This window comes from Gastrolobium bilobum, unplaced genomic scaffold (assembly GCF_033153095.1).
Source record: "Gastrolobium bilobum isolate Gb01-03AN ecotype WA unplaced genomic scaffold, APGP_CSIRO_Gbil_v1 utg1559, whole genome shotgun sequence".
In the NCBI taxonomy this organism is placed as follows: Eukaryota; Viridiplantae; Streptophyta; class Magnoliopsida; order Fabales; family Fabaceae; genus Gastrolobium; species Gastrolobium bilobum.
In genome coordinates, this window is record NW_026898385.1 from 299,096 (window position 1) to 322,226 (window position 23,131).

The following is a 23,131-nucleotide window of genomic DNA, read 5'->3' on the forward strand; positions in this document are numbered from 1 at the left end:
AAATGACCTACAACAATTTGTAGAGATTATTTTGGAGATAATTTTATTTTCTACACATATAAAAGTATGTATGACATACTTTGTTTTCCTCTTCTCTTCATGACCCCATATAAGGCCCACACCCTTTTATGAATATATAAGAGATAAAATAATTCCTAATTGGGCAATATTACTCTTATGCAATAGGAATTTTTTTTTATCTTATGTCCATACATCGATATTTGTGTCAATTATTTTTTATTTTTTTTATTTTTCTTTCTATTGGACCCCACTTTAAATTGAGTGTGTAGGAGATAACAAAATTTTTATGTGACATGAGACTACAATTACCCTTCCTAATTTATATAGCCATTTTTTCTAAATTTGTCCACGTGGATTGTTGCAATACCCATGCCAATTTCTTATGTGGATCAATGCGGATCTGGGTTAAAGAAATATCTCTTTAATGCTATTTTTGCCAATACTAAATAATGATATTTCAGTTGGAGCTAGAAAAATAAGCAAGTGAGATGAGAACATGTATTTGATCCTTCTTATTATCATTTTAGGAGGGGTTTAAAGTCTTAGTCCCTGGATTCGCTCCGAATCGAACTAATCTCAAAGCAATGAACCGATTAAAATATCTCTACACAAAAAAATGCTATCTTTGCCACTTCCGTTGTTATTTTTTATATATAAATATTTTAATTATTTTTTAGGGCTAGTCGTTCACTCGGAAAGTCGATAACTAATTCTTTAATTCTGCTAAGTAACTAGCCATATTTGATCGGAGTCAACTATGAAGCACCGACACTTCAAAAACCCTGACTTGTCGTGTCCGATATTTCCCGACACTCCAACACGCATTATAGAAATTCAAAAAAAAAAAATCAAAGATTACGTTGCATTGAGTTTTTAGTTCCAACTATTAGATTCGTTAGATTACGATTACCATTTTATTAAATTTAATATAAATATTTGAGATATCTTATGTTTCTTTGCAAAATTTATGAATATTATAAGTTTAGATTCATTTTTTTGTTAAATTATTGAATATTAAATATAATATAGGGTTTTATAAGAGTTATGTTGTAGGAAAAATGATTGTGTAATGTTATAGAGATTCGTTTTATGTGCCGTAATTTTTTCTTTTTCTTTTTTCTTCAAAAAGTGTGGGTCCCACAAAATGTTGTGTGTGTAGAAAAGTTTGTTGTGTCATGTTAAATGACAAATACAAATCCCTATAATATATACTACATAAATTAAAAATATTATTTAATATCAAAATGTGTCCTAACGTGTCGAAATCTAACATTTTTTAGAATTAACGTATCAAAGTGTCGTGTCGTATCGTGTCACGTGTCCCGTGTCGGTATCGGTGTTATATAGATTCGCGGCATGTCAAGCCTTGGTAAGGTTCTTCGCTTTGCATCAAATTAAACTACATCCTCCACTGCTTGTGCGGGCCCCCGTCAATTCCTTTGAGTTTCATTCTTGCGAACGTACTCTCCAGGCAGGATACTTAATGCATTAGCTACAACATTGCACGGGTAGATACACACAGCGCCTAGTATCCATCGTTTACGGGGAATCAAATCAAGTTTGTCCCCCTCCTTAGTCAACCTGCATTTGTTGTTCTAGACATGCATTTGGAACTATATCTCTACAGTTCGTATTTAACATTTAAAGAAACGGGGATTCGAGCAATGAACTGGAATGGGTGGAATCAATTTGTTGAAGAGGGAGAAAAAATTGAGAAAAAGAGATTTTGGAATGGGTGGAATCAAAAGATTCAAAACCGATTAAAAATCAGAACTGAACGGTTTAAATAATTGTTTGAATTTAAAAATTATTTATAAAATTTCAGTTTTTGTTCAGTTTCCAATTCAAATTGTTACTTTTAAATTTTTTTGCACACCTTTAAAGTTGAGAAAGTTTTTGTACCCTATGTGTGACACTTTAAAAATTTATTACGACTTCAGTAAATATACCAGTTGTATAAGTAATAAAGTGATAATAGTAAGGTTGTCGATCCTACGAAGATTGATTTATCAAATAATAATTTATTTATATAATTAAAGTTAGATTGACCATAAATTATTTTTGAGAATATGTTTTAAATCAATAAAAGTGATGTTAACATCCTTTTAGAGTGACAACCAAGGAGTCTTGCAGCAACCCATACTTTTCTAAATCTCCACTCCAAAGCAAGGTCGTTACCAGTGAGGAAACCCCGAGCTCAGCCGCTAGCGAGTTTCCCCAACCTAGATTTATGGAGAAACTAACTATCCATCTGCCTGAACTGTTCTTGATAATTCCTCCCAGTTCTTTTGTCCTCCTATTCCAATCGAACCATCAATGTTTATCTTTAACAACAGTTCATAAAAATAGTCTAGACTCTTTTTTATAAATATAAGTTGTATTTAAAACTTTGTCTATAAAAATAAAAATGCAGTGTGCAAAGTGTTAATCATTCAAGCAAATAAAAAAATAAAAAAAAATTCCAAAAATCTGCAGTTGACATATGAAAATGCCACAAATCTATGTTTCATATGATATCTATGTAACAAGTATTGTTTCGAAAACAACTAAGATAAACAATGAATAAACATCACTTAAGTAATACGCTAATACCTAAAGCATAATTCAACTTGACACATCCATGTTTATTATCTTTTCAAACAAGATATATCAGATTATGTAGCGCTCGGTACCAAAATTAAGAATAGAAGAATCTGCATGGATCGGTTCAGAATCAGTTTTGACAAAAACCGAATCGATTTTCTTTATCCAAACCGGTTTGAAACCGATTCTAAAATCGGTTAATGTTTCACCACCGATTTTGATTAAAATCAATCAAAAACAGTTTAGCAATTTTAAACCGGTCATGAACCATAAACCGGTTTTCAAGTTCAAAACCGATTTTATAACATTTTCAAAACCGATTTTTGATGAATTGTGCTATTTTTTGAGAAAATAAAAAATACCTTTAGTATTTATTTATTTGCTAAAAATATCTAGCTATTTTGATTAAACATGAAAATGCTCACTATTGAAACCATTAATCATGGATTCATCCATATGGCAATGATGCTCGCAGTCATGAAAATTCTTGTTTTTACCATATATATGCTCACAATCAGCAAAAACATAAAAGATAAAATTACATTATCAATAATTTTAGTAGAAACCAAACCCACCATATTTGAGAGATAGAATTAATAATTCATAATAATTTTGGGCAAAAAAATTTATTTATTGCAATTTAATTAAATAATTACGCAAATATCACAGTTTGAAAAATATTTACGCATTTATTGCACGCCTCACTGGGGCGTCTCTCGTGAGAGGAAGACGCCCAAATGGGGCGTCTCTCATGAGGTGGTGACACGTGTCACTTGTTTTTCCAAAAAATATATTAATTTAATCGTAAAACTTCTAAAGGTCATAACTTTTGACTCGAGTATCCAAATTAGGTAATTCTTTTTTTGATTCCACGTAACTTTTTGAGATCTACGCAATGACATCTCGTTTGATATATTTTATTTCTCACCAACATAATTTAAATTTAAATCAGGTAATCCTTCTTCCTTAGATATTTAGAATATTTATTTAATTATTTCCTTTATTAATACAGATTTTTCAAATTGATTTTTGAGTTTAAATCACAAATCAAATCTTTATTTTGTTTTCCTTATTAATAATAATTGTTACTTGTGAGTCACAAATCAAATTTTTGAGTTTAAATCACAAACGCAGAACTCAGAGGCTTCTGAGTTTAAAAATGTGACGCGTGTCAACACTTGTCAAAACCTAACACATCACTAATCACGTCTAAATTGGGTTTCAATCAAGAGGAAATCACGCCTAATTTAGGTAATTTTATTTTTGAAAAACATTCATAAGCCATCATTAATTTCAGACCACAAATAATAACCTAGAAGCTTATAGCATTAATCATTAATTTTAAAAATGATATCCTTCTTCCTTAGAAATTTATAATATTTATTTCATTATTTTCTATATTTCTACATATTTTTCAAATTGATTTTTTTAGTTTAAATCACAAATCAAATCTTTATTTTGTTTTCCTATTAATAATATTTTTTTTTATTTTGAATTTAAATCACAAACCAAAATTTTGTTATAATAAAGAAAATTATTATAAAAAAATTTAAATCACAAATCAAAAATTTTATTTATTTTTTTATATTAAATCACAAATCCAGAACTCAGAGGCTTCTGAGTTTAACCGCTCTTATAATACCATTCTTGCAAATTAAAATTGTGTTTTTGAGAAATAAAATATGTCAAATGAGATGTCATTACGTAGATCTCGAAAAGTTATGTGAAATCAAAAAAAGAATTACCTGATTTGGATACTCGAGTCAAAAGTTATGGCCTTTATAAGTTTTATGATTAAATTAATTTTTTTTTTGAAAAAACAAATGACACGTGTCACCACTTCATGAGAGACGCTCCATTTGGGCGTCTTCCTCTCATGAGAGACGCCCCAGTGGGGTGTCACATGTGATGCCCAAAAGAGGCGTCACAGTGTGAAATAAATGCGTAAATATTTTCCAAAATGTGATATTTGCGTAATTATTTAATTAAATTGCAATAAATAAATTTTTTTGCCAATAATTTTGAGCAATAGATGTATATAAGAGATAAAATTATCTTCTATAATATGAGAAACACTAATGCGATAAAAGTATTATGAGAAACTCATTGAGTCAATTTTATATAAACCGTAATATTAAAAAACCAGATAAAATAAAATATTATAGAGAGAAGGGGAAAAAAAATACAAAGATCAGAGGTAAATTAAAACGTAACCCTCAATTACTTAACTTCTTTCATGGACAACTTTGGCAGAGGAACAGGGTCTAATGAATCTCAAGAAAAATTATTTTGGCAGGTATTTGTGCAATACAATCTACCAAACTTGCAAACGTTATGTTAGCAGGTAACCGTAAGACAAATTGGGGGGGGGGGGGGGGGGGGAATAGATATGATTTAGTTATTTTGGATATCCAAACTGTTGTGAAAATAGATAACCAAACCAAAATCAAAATTATAAAACTGGATTGATTTTTTATAAAAACCAAACTAGTATATGAAAACTATTTTATAAAAACCAATTTTTGGAACTGATTTGGTTCAGTTGATGAATTAGTTTGGATCATTTGATTTTTTTTTGAACACCTCTAAACAGAAGAGAAGAGAAAAGGAACCTAGTATAAGAGGAAGAACTATATAGGGAGAGAGAAGTTGTACAATTTTCATATGTTTTTTCATTGCCACTTATGCTAGTATATATACCGTACCACCCATGGGTTTAGTAGTTTGTTATAACAGAAAGCTGACACAATTTTGAAATAGAAAATAACACGATAATAGGGAAAATAACACGTGTGTTAACGAGCCGAGCTTTGATCTTAACGGATCAAACCTGTATTTAAACGTGTCTGACTGACCTTAACCTGTTACGAACATAATATTGGCCTGTGGCCTAGTTTATTTACAAAAAATAAAAGCCTGTGTGAAGCCTATCTTAGCTTGTTAGCATGTTAAAGAATAAAAATACGAGAACAGAATTCCACAAAAAATCAATTTCCAGATAGAAACCTTAGCTTCCAATTTGCAGCAATAATTTACAAAGTCTACAATAAATAAATAAAATTAAAGTGAGAGAAGGTAGATAACAGGTTATATTATCTTAGCCCATTATAAAAAAAGTGTCAACAAAAAAAATAAAAAAAAAATAAAACAAAAAATAAATTGACACAAACGAGCAATGTACACTGGAACGAATGAGTTTTTATGGATTTGTTTGTGTGAAGGAGGATGAAGGATAATATAGAACAGCACTAGTAATTCCATAAATATACATAAATTCAATATATATCCAAATAGCATAATATAGAACAAAACATTCAAAAAGTCTGTTAAACCAATAAAATGGGGTGAAATAAATTGATGAGAGAGTTATTACAAGTAGTATAAAAAATATAAATAAATATTTATATACTAAGCTAGCCTGGGAGGCTCTAAGGCCGAGCTTCTGAATTAGAGCCTGAGGCCTTTTTATTAAACGAGCTTTTATACAAGTCCAAGCCTAGTTTCAACACGAGCTTTTATTAAACGAGCTCAGGCCTTTACGAGCCGAGCCAAAGGCCCCTGGCTCGTTTACCACCCCTAAGAATAATATGCTATTGCACGGGTTTAGTATAATTGTTTGTCCGCATGTAATAATAATTTAAGTTGCAGTTATACTCTAGCACTAAATATATTCTCGTTGAAAAGACTACGGTCTTGTAGCGAAGACAAAGGGGATGAGCCTTAGTAATTACTTATTAATTAATAATGTGTCATAGCTTTGGAAATATAATTACCTTAGGACTCCGGGAAGATGTTGTGTGCTTAACTTGTGACTGCCCCATCTAAAGACCTAGATTAGAGAGATTATTTTCTTTTGCCTCTGCTTCAAAATTTTCGGCTTCCTCTTCCTCGGTGACCAACCAATTGTAAGGAAGCTGGATTTTAGGGTTAGAGCTGTTGCTTTCTTCAACATTATCAATGACGAGGACATGAACGGAAAAATGGACGATTTGTAACCGGATTTAGGAACGCCATTCTCTCATGATTGATGAGTTTGCTTAACCCCCATTCCTTTATCATCAAACCTGGACGGGTTTTAAATGTAATATGTGCTCCTGCTTCCAAGAAATGGTAGTGCTCCCGAGAGATATAGATTATCCAAAAATATTTTGAGCCATCAATCTCTTCTAGTTTTAAAGTAAGTGGCATATCAAAGCGTTCTTCTGTGTATTCACTTTCAAAAGAGAGATAAAAAGGATGCGGAAGTGGCAAGGAGGATGACTCTGAAGAACCAGAAATGTTTACCTCAAAAGCTACATAAAAGGCAAAACCAATCCAGTTGCGATCCACATCAGAGTTTACTATCCTTATTATTTTACCCCCATTAAATCGATGATTGAACCAATCTGGAATTAACATTTCATTGATTTTCCCATCCCAAGGAACAACAATGTCAAAGCCACAACGAAAGTGACGGGGTTCCTAGTACCAAAAGAAAAAAAAAACAAATATGAAAATCAGAGCAAGAGAGAGTGCAAGGGAAGCATGCAAAGTGTGCACCCCTACTAATCTTATATATAAGCCACGAAAAGTACTAAGTACCATTAGTGAGACGCAGGCAGTCAAAAATATATAATATAACCATGAATTAAGATTACTAAATTGGGATTAGGAAAATTTGAAAATACCTTACAACTGATGAAGCACTATCTAATGGGAGATTAGGAAAATATTTAAGCTCATGAAAATCAACATGTTTAAATATGTTGTGTCTATTTTGGAGGATTTACATTACTGAATATCTAAGAGGGATAAAGATAAAAAGTTTTCATGTAACCAAGTCATATAATTGAATTTACACACGAAAGAATCTACTCCCAATAGATTGTAAATCCTTCGGATGGTACAAATATCATACGAAAAAAAAAAAAACCATAAACGTTTCAGAGTTTGAGAAAAAGTGACTGATTGATAAACTGGGAAGGAAGATATGCATAGCACGCACCTGAACTAGTCTTCCTAGCCAAATACATACCAACCACCACCACTGATTCTTTAAGGATACTTTAAAATCTCTGCACAATATATTGGCCAACTTGGGGCAGTCAAAGATATATAATCCTGACCTATGATTACGAGATTCCGATGTCATTTTAAAATACCTTCCCACTGATAAAGCACTTTTTGATGGGATCACAGGTAAAGATTCAAGCTCATGGCAATGCGCAAAGTTTAAATATGCTAAACTATGTAGACTCGCCATGGTATAAGGTACTGAAACAAAATTGTTTCCTTCTAGATTCAGTCTTTCCAAACACCTTAACTCTCCAATAGCATCAGGTATTTCCCGTAGATTGCAAAAGCCCAAGTCCAGATGAATCAAAGATTCCAGAGTGGAAGAAGAAAAATTGAAAGTTCGTCCCAAGGGCAGTTTCATAAGTTTCAAGCAACCGGATAAATCTAGAGTTATAAGAGACGTCATCATGTTAATGGTATCGGGTATACTGACAAGACTTGTGCAGTCTCTCAAACTCAAGAATCTAAGCTTTGCAAGAGCCCCAATAGATTTATGAATCTTGTATAAACTTGTACATTGATCAATATCAAGGTACTCAAGATTTGAAACCTGTGCAAAATCTGGCGTGCTTTCAAGTTTTGTACAACCAGAGAGGTGTAGAACCCTTGGAGAAATTAAATTAGATGAAGTGCCGAAATCGAGACAGACCAGATTGCTACAGTTTCGCAAACTCATGAAAACAAGTTTTGTAAGAAGTCCAATGGATGGATGGACATGCCATAAGTTTATGCATCCTGCAAGATCTAGTCTCTCAAGTTCTGGAATCCCTTTAAACATTGGAGTTTCCATAAGATATTTGGAGTTGCTCAAATCCATCCTTTTCAAATTCGGAAGATCCTATCAGGAGAGAATATATTAGCAACTAATTGTTAGCATGTTGTATTAAAATTTGAATTTCATAAATTCACTTTGGTATACGCCTTCGACCTTAGAGTGAAAACTTAGAAAAAGCAATTTTTTATTTATATAAACTCACTCTCATTAACTTGGAAAAATAGTATTAAAAAACAGTTTAATTTTTGTTTATCTTGTACAAATTTTTTTAAAATCTAAGCCAATGATGTAGGTCATTAAAATAGAGTAAATATGGTAGCAACTACCTTAAAAAGCAAACTCTTAATGATTCGTACATAAATAATTGAACAGTTAATAGTAAAAAAAATTTAAATTCAAAATTTATCAAAATTATACAACTTTTTTTCATATTTCAAAATATTGATTTACTATATTTTAAAGTAAGAAAAAATATTTTTTTAAAAAAAATCACATCTCACTCATTTATCATTTTTAAAATAGCTTTTTTAAATTTTTTAAAGAAAATAAAACTCTTAAAGTAAATTTTTAATTTAAATTTTTTCCATATATACCATAGAATAAAAAATAAATTGTGTATGCATCTGTATAATTTGTGCTACGTGTTTTAATAAATATTTGAAAACACGATTCTTTTAAGCCTTTCGGACATATTAAAAATTTTATGTAAATAATATTCATTTTGAATTTCAAAATGTCACTATAAAATAAAATAAAAATCCATCTATAATGCCATTTCTCATTATTTCTTTAAACCAATAAAATATGAAAAATAAAAAATAAAAAAAATAACATTGAAGTACCTTGGAGCCTTCCCATAACCGTTGTATGCTGCTATTAGGCATATTCAATTCAACAAGATAATACGGCTCTAATTTTGCTGGCAAAGAAGCAAAAGGATAACTGTGCCACAAAAGATACCGTAGATTGTTAGAAAGAAAGTTTAGCTTTCCTGAAAAACTCTTATGATACAATATGAGCAGTCTAAGACTTGTCATCATTGATAATCCTTCAGCCCTTAACTGAGGACATTTGGAGACATCCTCTTTTTGATCTAGAATTATGGCTTCAACCATGTCCGTTCCCTAAAAAAAATAAGAATAAATATGTTAGAAAAAGGGGAAAAAATGAAATTACTTTAATCAATGAACTCCTTTTTTGTTAAAAAAAAAATTGTCTATATATCTTTAATTTTGGAAAGGTATTTAAATCGTTACCGTTTCTGTCATCAAGACATGATGGAAATCCTGAAGAAGCCACAATCTACTCCATGATCCTGGTTTCTCGGGAAATTGTTGCTGAACAATTAGCTTCCCCAATTCTTGCAACAATTCATGCATATGAATTTCCTGGTTTCTAATGGTTATGAGGGATTTTTCAGTGATAAGTGGAATTCCAATATCAGGGTTTAATCCACAACAATCTAGAACTCGCCTTACATAATCCTCCCTCTCTCCTTTAAAGAAACAAGCAATGTGCAAAAATATTTCTTTCTCATTTTTCTCTAACCCTTCAAAACTTATCTTCAGCACTTGCACAATTTTTTGGTCTGGATTATTCCGCAGTCTATCCAAGGTAGCTCTCCATTGGGTGGCATTTCGGGTACATAAGAAGGAACCCATAACTCTAATTGCTAATGGAAGACTTTGAGCATATTGTAGTATCTTAGGGATCAACTCCACAAAATTGCTGCTTGAATCATAACTTTTGAAGGCTTTTCTGCATAAAAGTTTGTGAGCGTCATCATCATTCATCAAGTGAGCCTCATAAATTCTATCAGCTCCATACACTTTAAGAATATGCTCATCTCTAGTGGTTATGATTATTCTACTTCCTGAGCAAAGAAATTTAGGACTTATAGCTAATTCTTGCAATTGTTCTGATTGATCAACATTGTCAAGAACAGCAAGGATCTTTATGTTGTGTAGCCTATATCTTACAATCCCAGATATTTCAAAAGGACTGTATGTCTCTAGATTTTTTTCTTCTAGAGATTGACGAAGAATTTGTTTCTGCACAGCAATAGCACCTCCATCTCTATAAATTTTGCTTATGTCGTGAATAAAACAACAAGCATCAAATTGATAAGAGATTCTGTCATATAAAACAGTAGCAAGAGTTGTCTTTCCTATTCCACCCATTCCCCAAATTCCTAAAACTCGAAAAGCATCATCCTTTGAGTTTAATTTTAAAATGCTTTCTAATTGTGCTACATGAGGTTGTATTCCAATAAGGTCATCAGCAAACCCTGAGAATCTATGACCCAATATTTTTATCATTGCCTGAACAATATTTTCAATCTCTCCAAACTCCGGCCTGAAAGAGATAGGAAAAAACATAAGACTGCTAAATTTATCCCCAAAGAAAATAAAGGGACAAAAAGAAGAAGCAGAAATTCATATTAGGAAAATAAATTATTGGATAAAACTTTTGTTCGTAACCAGACACTCATGTTAAGAATGTAAAGCAGCAAAGAGAATAACCTTAAAACTTACTTATTCCTGACATCCCAACCAGCTGATTTGGCCAAATCCGTCATAGCTCTCTTCCATCCATCAACCTTGCCTGGATGTTGTTTGAATTTCTCTGTTTGTAAAATAAAGGCATTCTCATACACCCCATTCATTTTCCGTACATGAGATGGATCCACATCATAGAAAACTGGGAAAACAGTTTGTTTCAATTCTTCACGGCATTCAGCTATAGTAGTCATTTCATCCAAACACCATGATGAGGCAGCATAATCTTTTGAGAAGACAACAATAGAAACCCGTGAGTTTTTAATTGCTTGTACAAGCTGTGGTGAAATGAATTCTCCTTTCTGGAGCTTTTCGTCATCTTTAAAGGCAAAAATACCTTTTCGGGTGAGATGAGCATAAAGATGATCAACAAAAGTGTTGCGGGTGTCACTACCTCTAAAACTGATAAACACGTCATATTTACGGATCCACTGAGATGGAGGGGTGCTTTGGATGCTATTGGAATCCATGGAAGAACTGGAAGCCATACCTCTCTGGCCCAAGGGGCTGTGAACGCAAGTTGTACCTCCTTATCTCGGATATGGATAGGAATCTTATCAATCAATGAACTGCAGTCAGTTCCTCAGTGCGTAATATGTAACATCATGATTTTATTTGGATTGTTAGAAAAATAATAATAATAATAATAATAATAAAAGAAAGGTGCAAAAGTCGATGAAAGCTCGCACATGAAGATTATGAAAAAGTAGAACACATAATGCTTACTGTCGAGAGCATCTTTTTATGGTATAGAAGAGAATCAGTAATAGATTTGGTTTCCTTTGGATAAGCTATTATTTGCATCATTATTGTGGGTATGAATCAAATTGAATATGACAAGCATATAATACAAAGTAGCAGGCAGATCTTTTCCGAAAATAATGTTAAAAATCATCAATAATACGGATATGAGTGATTGAGGGCCATAAACTTTTAAAATTTTTGGACAGAAATATAAATTAAAAAATATTAATAATAAAAGGAACCATGAAATAAATATCTTGTTAAGGCATTGTTAGAGAGCGTGCACTTCTAAATTAGCAGATATCAAAATTCGCAACGAATCGGTGTATGAATATAAAACGAGCAGTTTTCCCTAATTTACAGATGAAAGCAATAATTGAAAATAATAATAATAATAGAAGCAAATAGATTTATCAACTAAACCCTAACTCCTTAAACCGATTAATAGATATTCCGATCACGATCAATTTCAAAAGCTTACCTGAAATAAATACAGATTTATCAGCTTCGGAGGTTAGGAATGGGAGTGAAACTGATGAAATGGTTGGATCAGTGTCTGAGCTTATTGTTCTTCTTCCCTCGTCGCCGATTCCACCAAATGCTCCTTCACTTTCCAAGTTACGTCAGAGTCTTCGATCATTAGTTTGGAAGACCTAACCAGATTTTCAGCCGCTGGTTGGGTACGTATCCACGTGAACAGTGGAGATCCGCTGATTTTGATCCATGTGCTGTACAATTACCCTTTCGCGCAGCGCATAAACTTGCGGAGACTGAATTACTAAATTAATTAGTAGTTAATACGTAACTATCTTAAATATAAATTCATTACTTAAAACTAAACAAGAATATGCTAATGATTAATTGGTTTATGACATGTTTGTTTAAGTTTTACTTTATAATTAAAAATGTATTTTAAAAAACTTTATAATAATTTTATAGATCAAACAAAAAAAAAACTTTAAAAAAAGTAATAATTCTCTTATAAATTTTAGAGTAAAGACCCAAATTGGTCCCTGACCAAAAACTCGGTACCCAAATTAGTCCCTAACAAAAAAAAACTCGTTAGATAGTCCACAATAAAGTGAAACAGGACCCACGTTAGTCCTTCTGTCAATCCAAAAGTGACGGTGTCAATGACGGTGATGATGTGTAACGGTAAGTGACATGCTGAAGGTCACGTGGGTTAAGGAACGACGTCGTTTTGAGAGAAGCATACACGTTGGACAGACCATTTGTAATTAAACCCAAAATTGCCCCTCACCTAACCGTTAGACACTTTACCATTTCCCTCTCTTCTAACTTCGACGGGCCATTGTTGAGAAGGAAGGAAGACAACCGTGTAGTAAACACTCGGCTGCGTTTGGATTACGAAGCTTTTCAACAATCGGAGGGAACCAGTGGAAGAAACGTTCTTTGGTTTTGTGTGAGGTTGAACCTTCCGTACAAAAAGGTAAGAGACTCTTTATATGTTGGAACATTTTTTCATTGTTCTTTGTCATCCTTTGTTTGTGGTCCCCATGTTGTTCCCCTTTGTTTAATACTTGTTTTGTTCTGCGTGCTAAGTGGACATTGTGATCCATGTTTCCATTTAGGGTTTTGTGTTAAAGAATGTAACTACCGGGTGGTGTGGTCCCTGTTTTACAAAAGGGGACATGGTTGACCCAGTAACAATTAAAAACCCATGGTAATCGTTGAAAAAAAAGTTAGCATCCATAAAAAATGTTGCTTTTTTTATTGCTTTGTATTGTTTAAGTGGTCTAAAGTCTGTGGCCGTTGGATTAATGATAGGTTCGGTTTTTTGGTTTTGAGAGATGTCCGAATACATAGTGATTGTTTATCATCATGGTGGTATTTTAGTCAGAGATGAAGATGGAGTGATGACCTATATAAATGGAAGGGTGGACTCATTGCTAGAGATGGACATTGACTACTGCAATATCTGTGACCTTGACACCCTGTTCAAGCAATATGGGTATGAAAAATGCAAGAAGATGATGTGGCTACAGCCTGGGGTACCCGATTTGGAACAAGGGCTGAGACCACTTAGTACAGATTCGGATGTGTGTGCCATGTGTGAGGCTGCTTTAGGAAATGGCAATGAGATACATGTCTACATCTTCAATGATATGTCTTCAATCTTTATACAGTGCTCATGAATCTTCTTTTTGTGGTCATTCACCTCTAGCTGCAGTTCATCATTGAGCTTCATGTCCAAAAAGTTCAACTTGAACTCCATTTCAGCAACATTCAACTCCAGCTTGTTAATTGTCCAATCTTCCAACTCCATGGTATCAGATGTAGCATCATCTACCCATGTAAAAAAGTTACAGTGTGGCTTCTTTTCCTAAATCAAATTCAACTATACAGTTAATAACATTGACATTAGAAAAATAACACATGAAAAAATCAACCTCACCTTGAAGTTAGGGCACCCAAAAAATGATCTATTAGGGTTTCTAAGTGTCTTGGAGGTGTAAACAACACTGTTCCTCCCACATTTACACAATGGAGCACCTCTCCTTCTTCCACTTCTGGACCCACATGAACTACTTGAGCTTCCCCTTCCAGAAGAGATATTCATGGCATAAAAACTAAGAAAAACCCTAAATTGTACAGTATAAACCCACCTTCACTAAACCGTCAATCAATTCGCCCCAAATTCATGCGTTCAATCTTCGATTCCACGCCATGCTTTCTGGTTTAAGATTGAACCCTAACAAACAAACGACGATGTTCCTTGGATGAAAGAGAACAGGTCTGTCCAACGTGTATGCTTCTCTCAAAACGACGTCGTTCCTTAACCCACGTGACCTTCAGCGTGTCACTTAACGTTACACATCATCACCGTCATTGACACCGTCACTTTTGGATTGACAGAAGGACTAACGTGGGTCTTGTTTCACTTTGTTGGGGACTATCTAACGAGTTTATTTTTGTTAGGAACTAATTTGGGCACCGAGATTTTTTGTCAGGGACCAATTTGGGCATTTACTTTAAATTTTAAGTTGTGATAGCTTTGATGCAATTGTTATCTGATTCTGTCGGTGTGCGCTCTTCTTGGTTATGCCATTTCGGTTTCGACCATCTACTGATGTACGCATAACGCATGTAGACATGTACCAAAAGCAAAAGAAGTTAACATAGAAGTTTGTATTTTTGATTACTGATCTAGATAACATATAACTTCATAAGGTTTTAAGCCCCAAAAAGGTCCATGAAGGTTTATTGATCTTATTAATATACACACCAAATATTGTGCGAATTATCATATAAAGTTGCCTTATATAACTTAAAGACTAAGAAAGATCTTAGTAACAAATTGAGTTTCACTGCGCATAAGAGGTAACACAAGTAAGACAGCTCCAGCTTACTACTATTATAAGAAGACAAGTTATTGTATATATTTGTTCAGAAAGAAAATAGCCAGAAAAGCAGCAACCCACAACAATCAATAAGAAGGTATGTCGCCTACATAAGGCAACAGAAAGCTTACTATAAATATGAAGGGAACAAACTCACGTATGATAATCTGATTCCAATTAACTATAACATATTATATACTGACTTGAGAGTCAAAGTGTCTTTGCAAGTACCTCCCTCAATCATTTCCATCGCGCCAAAATCTCATTAATGCTCTCATAAGGAGAAGTACATATCACTATAGATTCAAGCACACTTATTACAATTTTAAGTCCAAAATTTTCAACCTTCAACCGTGAGTGATTTAGCTCAACTTATCTTGAACCGATCAGATCAATTACAATTGAATAATTGGGGAGTATATTTATGCATGTCTCTTCTTTTCTTTTCTTTTCTTTTTTTTTTTTTTTGGAGAGAAAAGCTAAAAAAACAGAAAAACACTAGATAGTTACATGCAGGTCTCTTTTTAGTTACATGTCATAGAGATATATGAGAATTGAGAAACTTCAACTTACCCAAAAGAATAATTAACGCCGTAAAATAAAATCAGCTCCAATAATTAAAAAAACATATGAAGGCAACAAAATTTATTAACAATAATAAGCAAAAACATAACCTGCACACTGGGTCCATTAGAGAGGTTGTCACTAGAATGCTGATATCAGCTTTCCTTGAAAGTGCAATCCCGCCTCTTACTCATGTAAACCCAAAATAAAAAAAGAAAAAGAAACTAGCAAGTGACAACGTGCATGAACTCCACGTGCGACACCCGATGAATTCCACGTACATTGAAAATTGACTCGTTCCACGCACGAGGCTTGGAGGTTCAAAACTGGGAGTGAGGGTATGAATGTGATGAGAAGAGGAAGAAGAAGAGCGTATCAATAATCTCAAGTCATCAATGGCATCGAATCTCAACCCAGTGTTAGCGTACGTGGTGCTTTACGTAAAAGACGTAGCCAAGTCGGTAGCTTTCTATGCCAAAGCATTCGGCTATGCTGTTCGTCGCTTAGACGAGTCCCACAGGTATATTTTTCATTTTTCTATTTACTACCATTTTTCATCGTCAAATCGAAATCACAAAACAAGGTGATGTTATTAAACATTGATTCATTTTTAATCATCTCTTCAATATAGATGGGGAGAGTTGGATACCGGCAACACAACTGTCGCTTTCACTCCGATTCACCAGCACGAGACCGATGATCTGACCGGTGCTGTCCACACCGCTCGATCTAGTCGAGAAAGACCACCGGTCGAGGTTTGTTTTGTTTACCCTGATGTTGATGCTGCTTACAAGGTAAGATACTTCAATTAATTTCATTAATTAATATAATTACTTTACAATAAGTAATTAGTTGTTGATATATAATTCATCATATGTATTCTATGGATTTTGGATTTAATGGATCAGTGGGCGGTGGAGAACGGAGCGATTCTGGTGAGCGAGCCTGAGCTAAAGGAGTGGGGCCAGAAGGTTGGTTACGTCAGAGACATCGACGGCAACGTGGTGAGAATGGGAAGCCATATGAAGCCACCAAAACAAGATTAGTCACGAACCTCGATCGTCCATGCATTCAAGGGGACATGGTAGCAATAGGCAAAATATGCTATCATGTTTATGTTTGTGCTTGCGTTTGCGTGTAAACAAGACCACTATATGCGATATGTATTTGAAATTGACAATAAATAGAGTTTAACTTAATGTGTATACCTGCTGTGTCTATATATATTCAAAGAGTGTTCGATGCATGTAGAAATAACCTATAGTTGAGATGCAAGAGTGGTTTATAGAAAACAGTGACAAAAACCGTCCACAAATATATATTTGAGTGGAAATGGATCATCTGATGATGTGAGAAAAAGCATGAGATGATTACGTGAGAAGATCACAACCATACAAAGTTAAATCAATGGTTATGATTTTGTAATTATCTATTTTACTATTTTTTTCTCTTTCCTCTTTTATTACCATTGATCTACCTTTTGTCATGTGATTTTTCACATCACAGAATCTGAATCCATATTTTAGTACTTCTCCGCTTCTTAATAGCATTCGAACACATGTTTCGATGACCATATGCCTAGTAAGGCATCAATATCGAAAGAAGTAGGTACTGATCTCTCAGAAGACGTAACAATCATTCCCAGACTCAGGATCCCGCTGCGAAGTTGCTACTTTGCCACTCAAAAAGAATTTCTTAAATAAAGTTAAAAATACGAATTCTTAGTTTGACATGAAACATGGGCTAACCGTGAAGGATAATTTTATGAAAAAGGCTGACCTTTTAGGAGGTAAGAGTATTTTCAGTTTTTCATCATTAAATGCACTTTACTTCAAGATTCACATACAACATTTGTATCTTATATAGTAAAAAATAATTCAACCAATCAGAACTAAACCTTTTGAGATCTTGAACCGCCCAATGCCAAATCCGCAATCACAATATTTCAGCAAAAAGACCAAGCATAGCACCTAAACTCAAATTTAAACAAAGGCAATGCGAATGAACAAAGTGAATTTTCAATAAACTAGTCAAAAACAGCATCCAAAACACTTAGAATACAGCTTGTTTTCCAAGTCATGACAAATGGCCATGCAAAGAACTGAAGAAAGAAGGAATGTGGACAACTTCCAATGCCATTCTTACACGGATCAACAGTAACAGATGAACCAATCCATTACATATTCATATATCCTCCAGTTCACAAAAGCAGGATGAGGCGCAGTGGAAGAAGAATCACAACATTTCTTGTGACTTCCTTACACATCGGCTAACTTTTTTCTTGAAATCATCTCTTCTATCTCTCCACTCCTTCTGCAACATAAGATCATATAGGTCAGAACAGCCTCAAAAGAACTTTCAGACTATCTATCGAAGATCACATGTACAAAAGAGTATGGTGTAAAGATATTAGGAACAGCAGTGTGAAATTTCAGAAAGCAGGGTGCCTTGGAATAAAAAATTAAAGGACCATAAGGTGTAACCAACCCACAAGCAAAAAAGCTGAGAAAAATAGAAAAAACGAAAACAAATAGATTTGTTGAATCTTAACAGAAAAAAGAAGAGAATTCTCCTTCCTCGGGTTTACCCTTCAACAAAGAGTTTTCACTTTCACAAGAGAAGTAATGCTCAGTTTTCCAATGCTAACAATTCAAAATGACCCTCTTTTCTACCCCCAACCTACAATTTAAGCTAAGCCACAGCTCTAACAACTCTAACCACCAAACCAATTCTATAACTACGTTGCAACTAATTCTATAACTACTATGTACTGAGTCAAATTAATAATGACATATACATTACACGGTAACTTTTAAAGAGTCCAAAAGGATATCAAGAAAGCCATCATGATAAACAAGAAACCAAGTTTTCATATTGCTTGAAGTTGATATCCCATCAAATGGATGCTTCCTGCAGGAACTAATTTTTGTAATGGAAGACATAAAACTTACATGCTAAACTATAAGAAACCGATAGGTGTTGTTCCAGGGAGAATACCCGATTAGGATTTCAGGGTAGACCTAAAGACCTTCTGGCTTGGGCATTCTGGACTTAGCATGACTCTTCAGCCCTTACTCCCCCCCCCCCCTCCCCCAAAAAAAACAAAAAACTTTAACCTTGTCCTCAAGGTGAAGATCAGTCCTTCGTAGGCTCGTAGCCTTCTACATGGATTTCATTGCTTGAATTGTACGAACCCACGTATGCCTAAAGCATGATAACTTCCACCTAGATCCCATGTACCTTGTTTTCTTCCGTAAACGGAGGTCCTATGCTCAGCCATTGGATAGTTTCTTTTTGACAAAATTTGCCTTGATACTTCAGTTCGAAACCTTCCTTGGGTAAGATTATCTTGCTTAAAAATTTAATCGTTAAGTCTGCTGATTTTGTCAGTTAGAAACCCAATCTTATCTTCATGGGCATCCAACAATTCAATGCTCATGTTATATCCGTTCAAATCCAAACTCTCAAACACCTCTGTAATTGCTTTCATAAGGGTAATTGCACTCCAAATAACCCCACATAGCCTACTGTACCATTACCCACAAATCCAGAAGCACCATGATCATCTTCCCAGATCTTCTCATCTAGGTGGGGAAGAAATGTTGTTACACCGCACCTCCCCCTACGTCCACCATTCGTTCGCCATCTCTGGTGACTGCATCCTTGCATCGCAATATTGGAGATATGGGTACGGGGATTCTTGGGAATCTCATTTTGGACTTTGGGGAGATAGGAATGACCAGCATCTAAGTGCAGAAGTGAGTTATTGGTTTTAGGTTTTTTTAGCCCACTTAGTTCGGGCCCAATTATGGTTTTTTCTAGTCTCTCCCAATCCCAAGTCTAATCCCAGATTCCCAATACTCAAGACTTTCTCTTCATACTCCTATTTATTCTGTGAAATTCCCTACAATGCCCAATTCCCTAACTGCTTTCTGTTTAGCCTGCTCTAGAATATTCTTTAACAAACTCACTGTGTGAAAGGTGGGGACGTATCAAAAACACACTCAGATTTTCTTTGCTCCTGTGCTTCACAAGTCAACACATCAAACTTCAGGATTTTGTTTAGACTAGGGAAATTTGCCACTGTATTTAGTAACCCGTAGAAATCATCCATATTAATCACAACACAATGTATGATGCAATTCAATATCTCAGTATCTCACCACTCACACCCACTAGCTATCAACTCATAAATCTAAGATCATATATATCAAAACTTGACAATATGTTGAATACCTAAGCATAATGGCATACAAATTGAAATAATTAAAGATATACAGGATTAAAGAAAATTAAGGGAAAATTATTTACAGTCCATAAGATAAAATCATTGACTACAACAGAAAACGCACTATACAATTAAGTTAATAACACTTGTGGCATCTTTTGACTAAGTCCAGTTAGCATTTTCTTCTCTAGGATGCAAATAAATACAATATAAGAGGAAAGAAAGGTAGGTTCTACGTTGCAGTGAAACAATCAAGTAAATAAGAAAAAATTGCCAAACTTACTGCAGCTTCAACATTTGCAGGAGATTCATCATTAGGACTAGAAAGCATTGATATGATACTCAATACTATACTCTCTACCTGCAAGATAACATATAAAATAATTTATTCATAAGTAGGTTTCCATAGCTTATAGTTTCACAAGAAGCGAGTATATAAAATCAATAGTGGTGGACTAGAGGTGGCATACCATTTGCCAAGGACATCCAGCAAAGTTATTAATGGCAAACCCAACTTTAAATTTTTAACATTCCAAATTAGTTTTAAGACATTAAACTTTGGAAGTCTTTACAAACATTTCAGCTTTTTCTGTTTGAAATATTATTCTGGAAAGCTCTTGATTCAACCTTAGTCTTTCACTTTATAGCTCTGCAAGCCATTACAAACTTGAGAAACTCAAACAACTAATGTGTCTGCACTCTACCCCTATTCAGAGACTAATGATAAATATAAAAAATATAACTCCAACAATAGGGTTTGTATTTGGACAATTGGACTAGTAATATCTAACAGCTTGGCAATATTTTTTTTTTTCTTTAGCTATTAATTTTATGCTACACTAATCTCCAACAACAATAGTAAATAGAAATTTATAATAAGTATTTTATACATTATTGAAATGAAAGCATAGAAAAATGAGCCTCATCACGCTTTCTTGCAGTATCTTCAAAAGAAAAGTTCAATTTTATTCTTGTGATGATTATATTACCAAAAACTCAAAAGAAGATAAGTGAATGATTTAAATTAAAATTAATACCCCTTAGATGAGATAATTAATACCCCTCCACAATAAATGGGATAATTAATCAAAATTCAATCAAACTCATTTTAAAATTCAAAATAACAATACAAAAACCAGAAAACTACATTTAACGGAATTCAATTAAATTTAATAACATTAATTTCAACTTTACTCTTTTGTCTTTTAAAATTCCTTTAAGGAAACACAACAATGGCTGGCTGCCAAGTTAAGTCATCTAATTTGGGTTTTGGGTGATGCCTACCCTTCATTGTAGCAAGGCGATTTCACCACTACGCACATCTATGGCGTGATAGTGGCACAATCTCGTGCTATTAATAACTTAACTTTATTTGACAATTGATTCAAGGTAATATATTATGCCCCTCCATTTTTTAAATAAGGGGAAAGGGGAGGAGGAAGTGTGGGATATTATGAAGAGCTCCATTTTGACACAACTACTCAAACCATCCCACGCAACTAATAACCTAGCTTTATTTGACAATTGATTTAAGGTAATATATCATCCCCCTCTATTTTTTAAATGTGGGGAGAGAGGAGGAAGTGTGGAAGGGAAGAAGTATATTATGAAGAGCTCTATTTTGACACAACTACTTAAAACCGTCTTTAAGTGCAATGCAGATATTGCAGGAGATCATTTCTGCGCAAAACCATTCTATATACATAACATGCACATGGCAAACCACAGGGAGAAAATCAGTACAAGAATTGCATCATATGGTTAGCTTCTGGTATATATTTAGACATTTTAATGTTTTAACTTGATTATTAAACAAGAGCACACTGGATTTGGAGGTCTTGAAGATAACCTAAACTATCAAAACCAAGCCACAGGTTTAACAATGAAGAGTGATATTCTCATATACAAAATGTCCGAACCCTCTTCCCCCAAAGAAGAAAAACCAAGCTTTTGGCTTTATATTTTCATGTACCGTATGAACAGGTGTCCAGCGCTCACTTGCAAGCTCATAACCATTTGGATCCTCTCCAGGAGGATGAAGAATTGATATGCAAACCCGGCCATCAGGATATACTGCAAATTGAACAGCAAGTTTCAATCTCATGTTGTTTGAATCAAAGCAAAGATTACAAATAAGAAAAACCAACCATTGGGGTGCCATATCTCTGAGGTGAATTTCACTGATGGCGGACTATTAGGGTAATTGGGTGGAAAACTCATAATGGCATTGAAAAATCCCCCCTCGCTATAAAAAATTCAATTAATTGACAAAAAAACAACCGAGAGAAGTCAGTAAAATTCCAATGCTAGAGCACAGAGAAGACAAAATAATAGCTAGCAAAACTCATGCAACTAGAGGAAAGCAAAGTGGTAACGATTTAGAATATTATATAAATCCAATTATCCAATGAACCCAACCAAGACCAATCCCAATAGTTAACAGCAGAATCAATAATTCAGGAAAGCATCACCATTGAAAGGAATCTCGTCAATCAAAGAAAGAAACAACAACAACAACAACCGCAATGAATATTCTTGATTAGGGTAGGCAATAAACAAAAACATCAAATCAAGAACCTATACCAATCCAGAAAACTTTTTTCAAGTACCCAAAAAAAGCAATTAAATAGGTGATCTTTGGGAAGCGAAAAACCTCTGCCCTTAACTTAATCAACCCCAAATAAGATACAATCAAAGAAAGAATCAGGAAGCAAACCCAAAATCCAAACTTGGAATTGAAAATCGAATAAATTTTGGAAAAAGCATGATATTAGATTAGATGAGTATTACTAGAGAGTGTCGGGCGGTCCAATTACGGTGACACTCCATTCAAAAATGTTGCTTTCGTCGACCAAACCGGCTGAAAAACCGTCGACGGGGTTTTTGCAAAGATCTGCGACCAAAGGGAAAACCAATCAGCACATCGCGGAAAATCCACGCCAAACAAAACCTTCTTGCGTGGGATTTCAGGAAACGAAATCAAATAGAAAACAGAGCAAGAGAGAGAGAGAGAGGTACCTTTGAGCTGTTTTTGAAGGAGAAGGCTGGCTTGGGACGACATCAATAGAGAGTTGAGGAGCCAAATAGAGCTCTGCGAATTGTTAACTCTCTTTTCAAAACCGACACCTTTCGATTACTTATAACACAAAAAAGAAAGAAAGAAAGGGAGAGAGAGAGAGAGAGAGATGATTCGGTTCCCTATGATTATGAGCTGTGGGTTCGGGTTCTGCCGTTCAGGGAC

The 23,131-nt window shown here is 34.2% G+C and overlaps 3 protein-coding genes and 1 pseudogene across 3 annotated transcripts; 1 reads left to right on the forward strand and 3 right to left on the reverse strand.

Annotated features, from left to right (window-relative positions):
• Positions 1-5,536: 5,536 nt before the first annotated feature.
• LOC133315596 (disease resistance protein RPV1-like) lies at positions 5,537-14,317 on the reverse strand. Its single transcript, XM_061517249.1, has 8 exons — positions 14,153-14,317; positions 13,851-14,080; positions 10,969-11,388; positions 9,691-10,789; positions 9,277-9,558; positions 7,859-8,497; positions 6,889-7,065; positions 5,537-5,596 (listed from the first exon to the last, which is right to left on the reverse strand). The coding sequence occupies exons 1-8, from the start codon at positions 14,315-14,317 to the stop codon at positions 5,537-5,539; spliced, it is 3,072 nt and encodes a 1,023-aa protein (XP_061373233.1).
• On the reverse strand, positions 5,837-12,442 carry LOC133315569 (disease resistance protein RPV1-like; annotated as a pseudogene).
• Positions 14,318-16,057: 1,740 nt separating the features above from the next.
• Positions 16,058-16,708, forward strand: LOC133315572 (uncharacterized). The gene is made up of 3 exons (XM_061517208.1): positions 16,058-16,182; positions 16,294-16,456; positions 16,571-16,708. The coding sequence occupies exons 1-3, from the start codon at positions 16,058-16,060 to the stop codon at positions 16,706-16,708; spliced, it is 426 nt and encodes a 141-aa protein (XP_061373192.1).
• A 956-nt stretch (positions 16,709-17,664) lies between these two features.
• On the reverse strand, positions 17,665-23,131 carry LOC133315571 (ubiquitin-conjugating enzyme E2 7-like). Its single transcript, XM_061517207.1, has 6 exons — positions 22,909-23,131; positions 22,681-22,783; positions 22,038-22,135; positions 21,863-21,963; positions 20,174-20,251; positions 17,665-17,975 (listed from the first exon to the last, which is right to left on the reverse strand). The coding sequence occupies exons 1-6, from the start codon at positions 22,949-22,951 to the stop codon at positions 17,898-17,900; spliced, it is 501 nt and encodes a 166-aa protein (XP_061373191.1). The 5' UTR covers positions 22,952-23,131; the 3' UTR covers positions 17,665-17,897.

Excerpts from the sequence above, each read along its gene's own strand:
- LOC133315596 (XM_061517249.1), bottom strand. The coding sequence starts at position 14,317 with ATGAATATCTCTTCTGGAAGGGGAAGCTCAAGTAGTTCATGTGGGTCC. Across the intron at positions 11,389-13,850 it reads GAAGACATATCATTGAAGAT|AGGTAGTGACACCCGCAACA; the intron begins GTAGACATGTAT and ends TATCAGTTTTAG. Across the intron at positions 8,498-9,276 it reads GGTTATGGGAAGGCTCCAAG|GATCTTCCGAATTTGAAAAG; the intron begins GTACTTCAATGT and ends CTCTCCTGATAG.
- LOC133315572 (XM_061517208.1), top strand. The coding sequence starts at position 16,058 with ATGGCATCGAATCTCAACCCAGTGTTAGCGTACGTGGTGCTTTACGTA. Across the intron at positions 16,183-16,293 it reads CGCTTAGACGAGTCCCACAG|ATGGGGAGAGTTGGATACCG; the intron begins GTATATTTTTCA and ends TCTTCAATATAG. Across the intron at positions 16,457-16,570 it reads ATGTTGATGCTGCTTACAAG|TGGGCGGTGGAGAACGGAGC; the intron begins GTAAGATACTTC and ends TTAATGGATCAG.
- LOC133315571 (XM_061517207.1), bottom strand. The coding sequence starts at position 22,951 with ATGTCGTCCCAAGCCAGCCTTCTCCTTCAAAAACAGCTCAAAG. Across the intron at positions 22,136-22,680 it reads GGACCGCCCGACACTCTCTA|CGAGGGGGGATTTTTCAATG; the intron begins GTAATACTCATC and ends AATTTTTTATAG. Across the intron at positions 17,976-20,173 it reads CTGCAAATGTTGAAGCTGCA|AAGGAGTGGAGAGATAGAAG; the intron begins GTAAGTTTGGCA and ends CTTATGTTGCAG.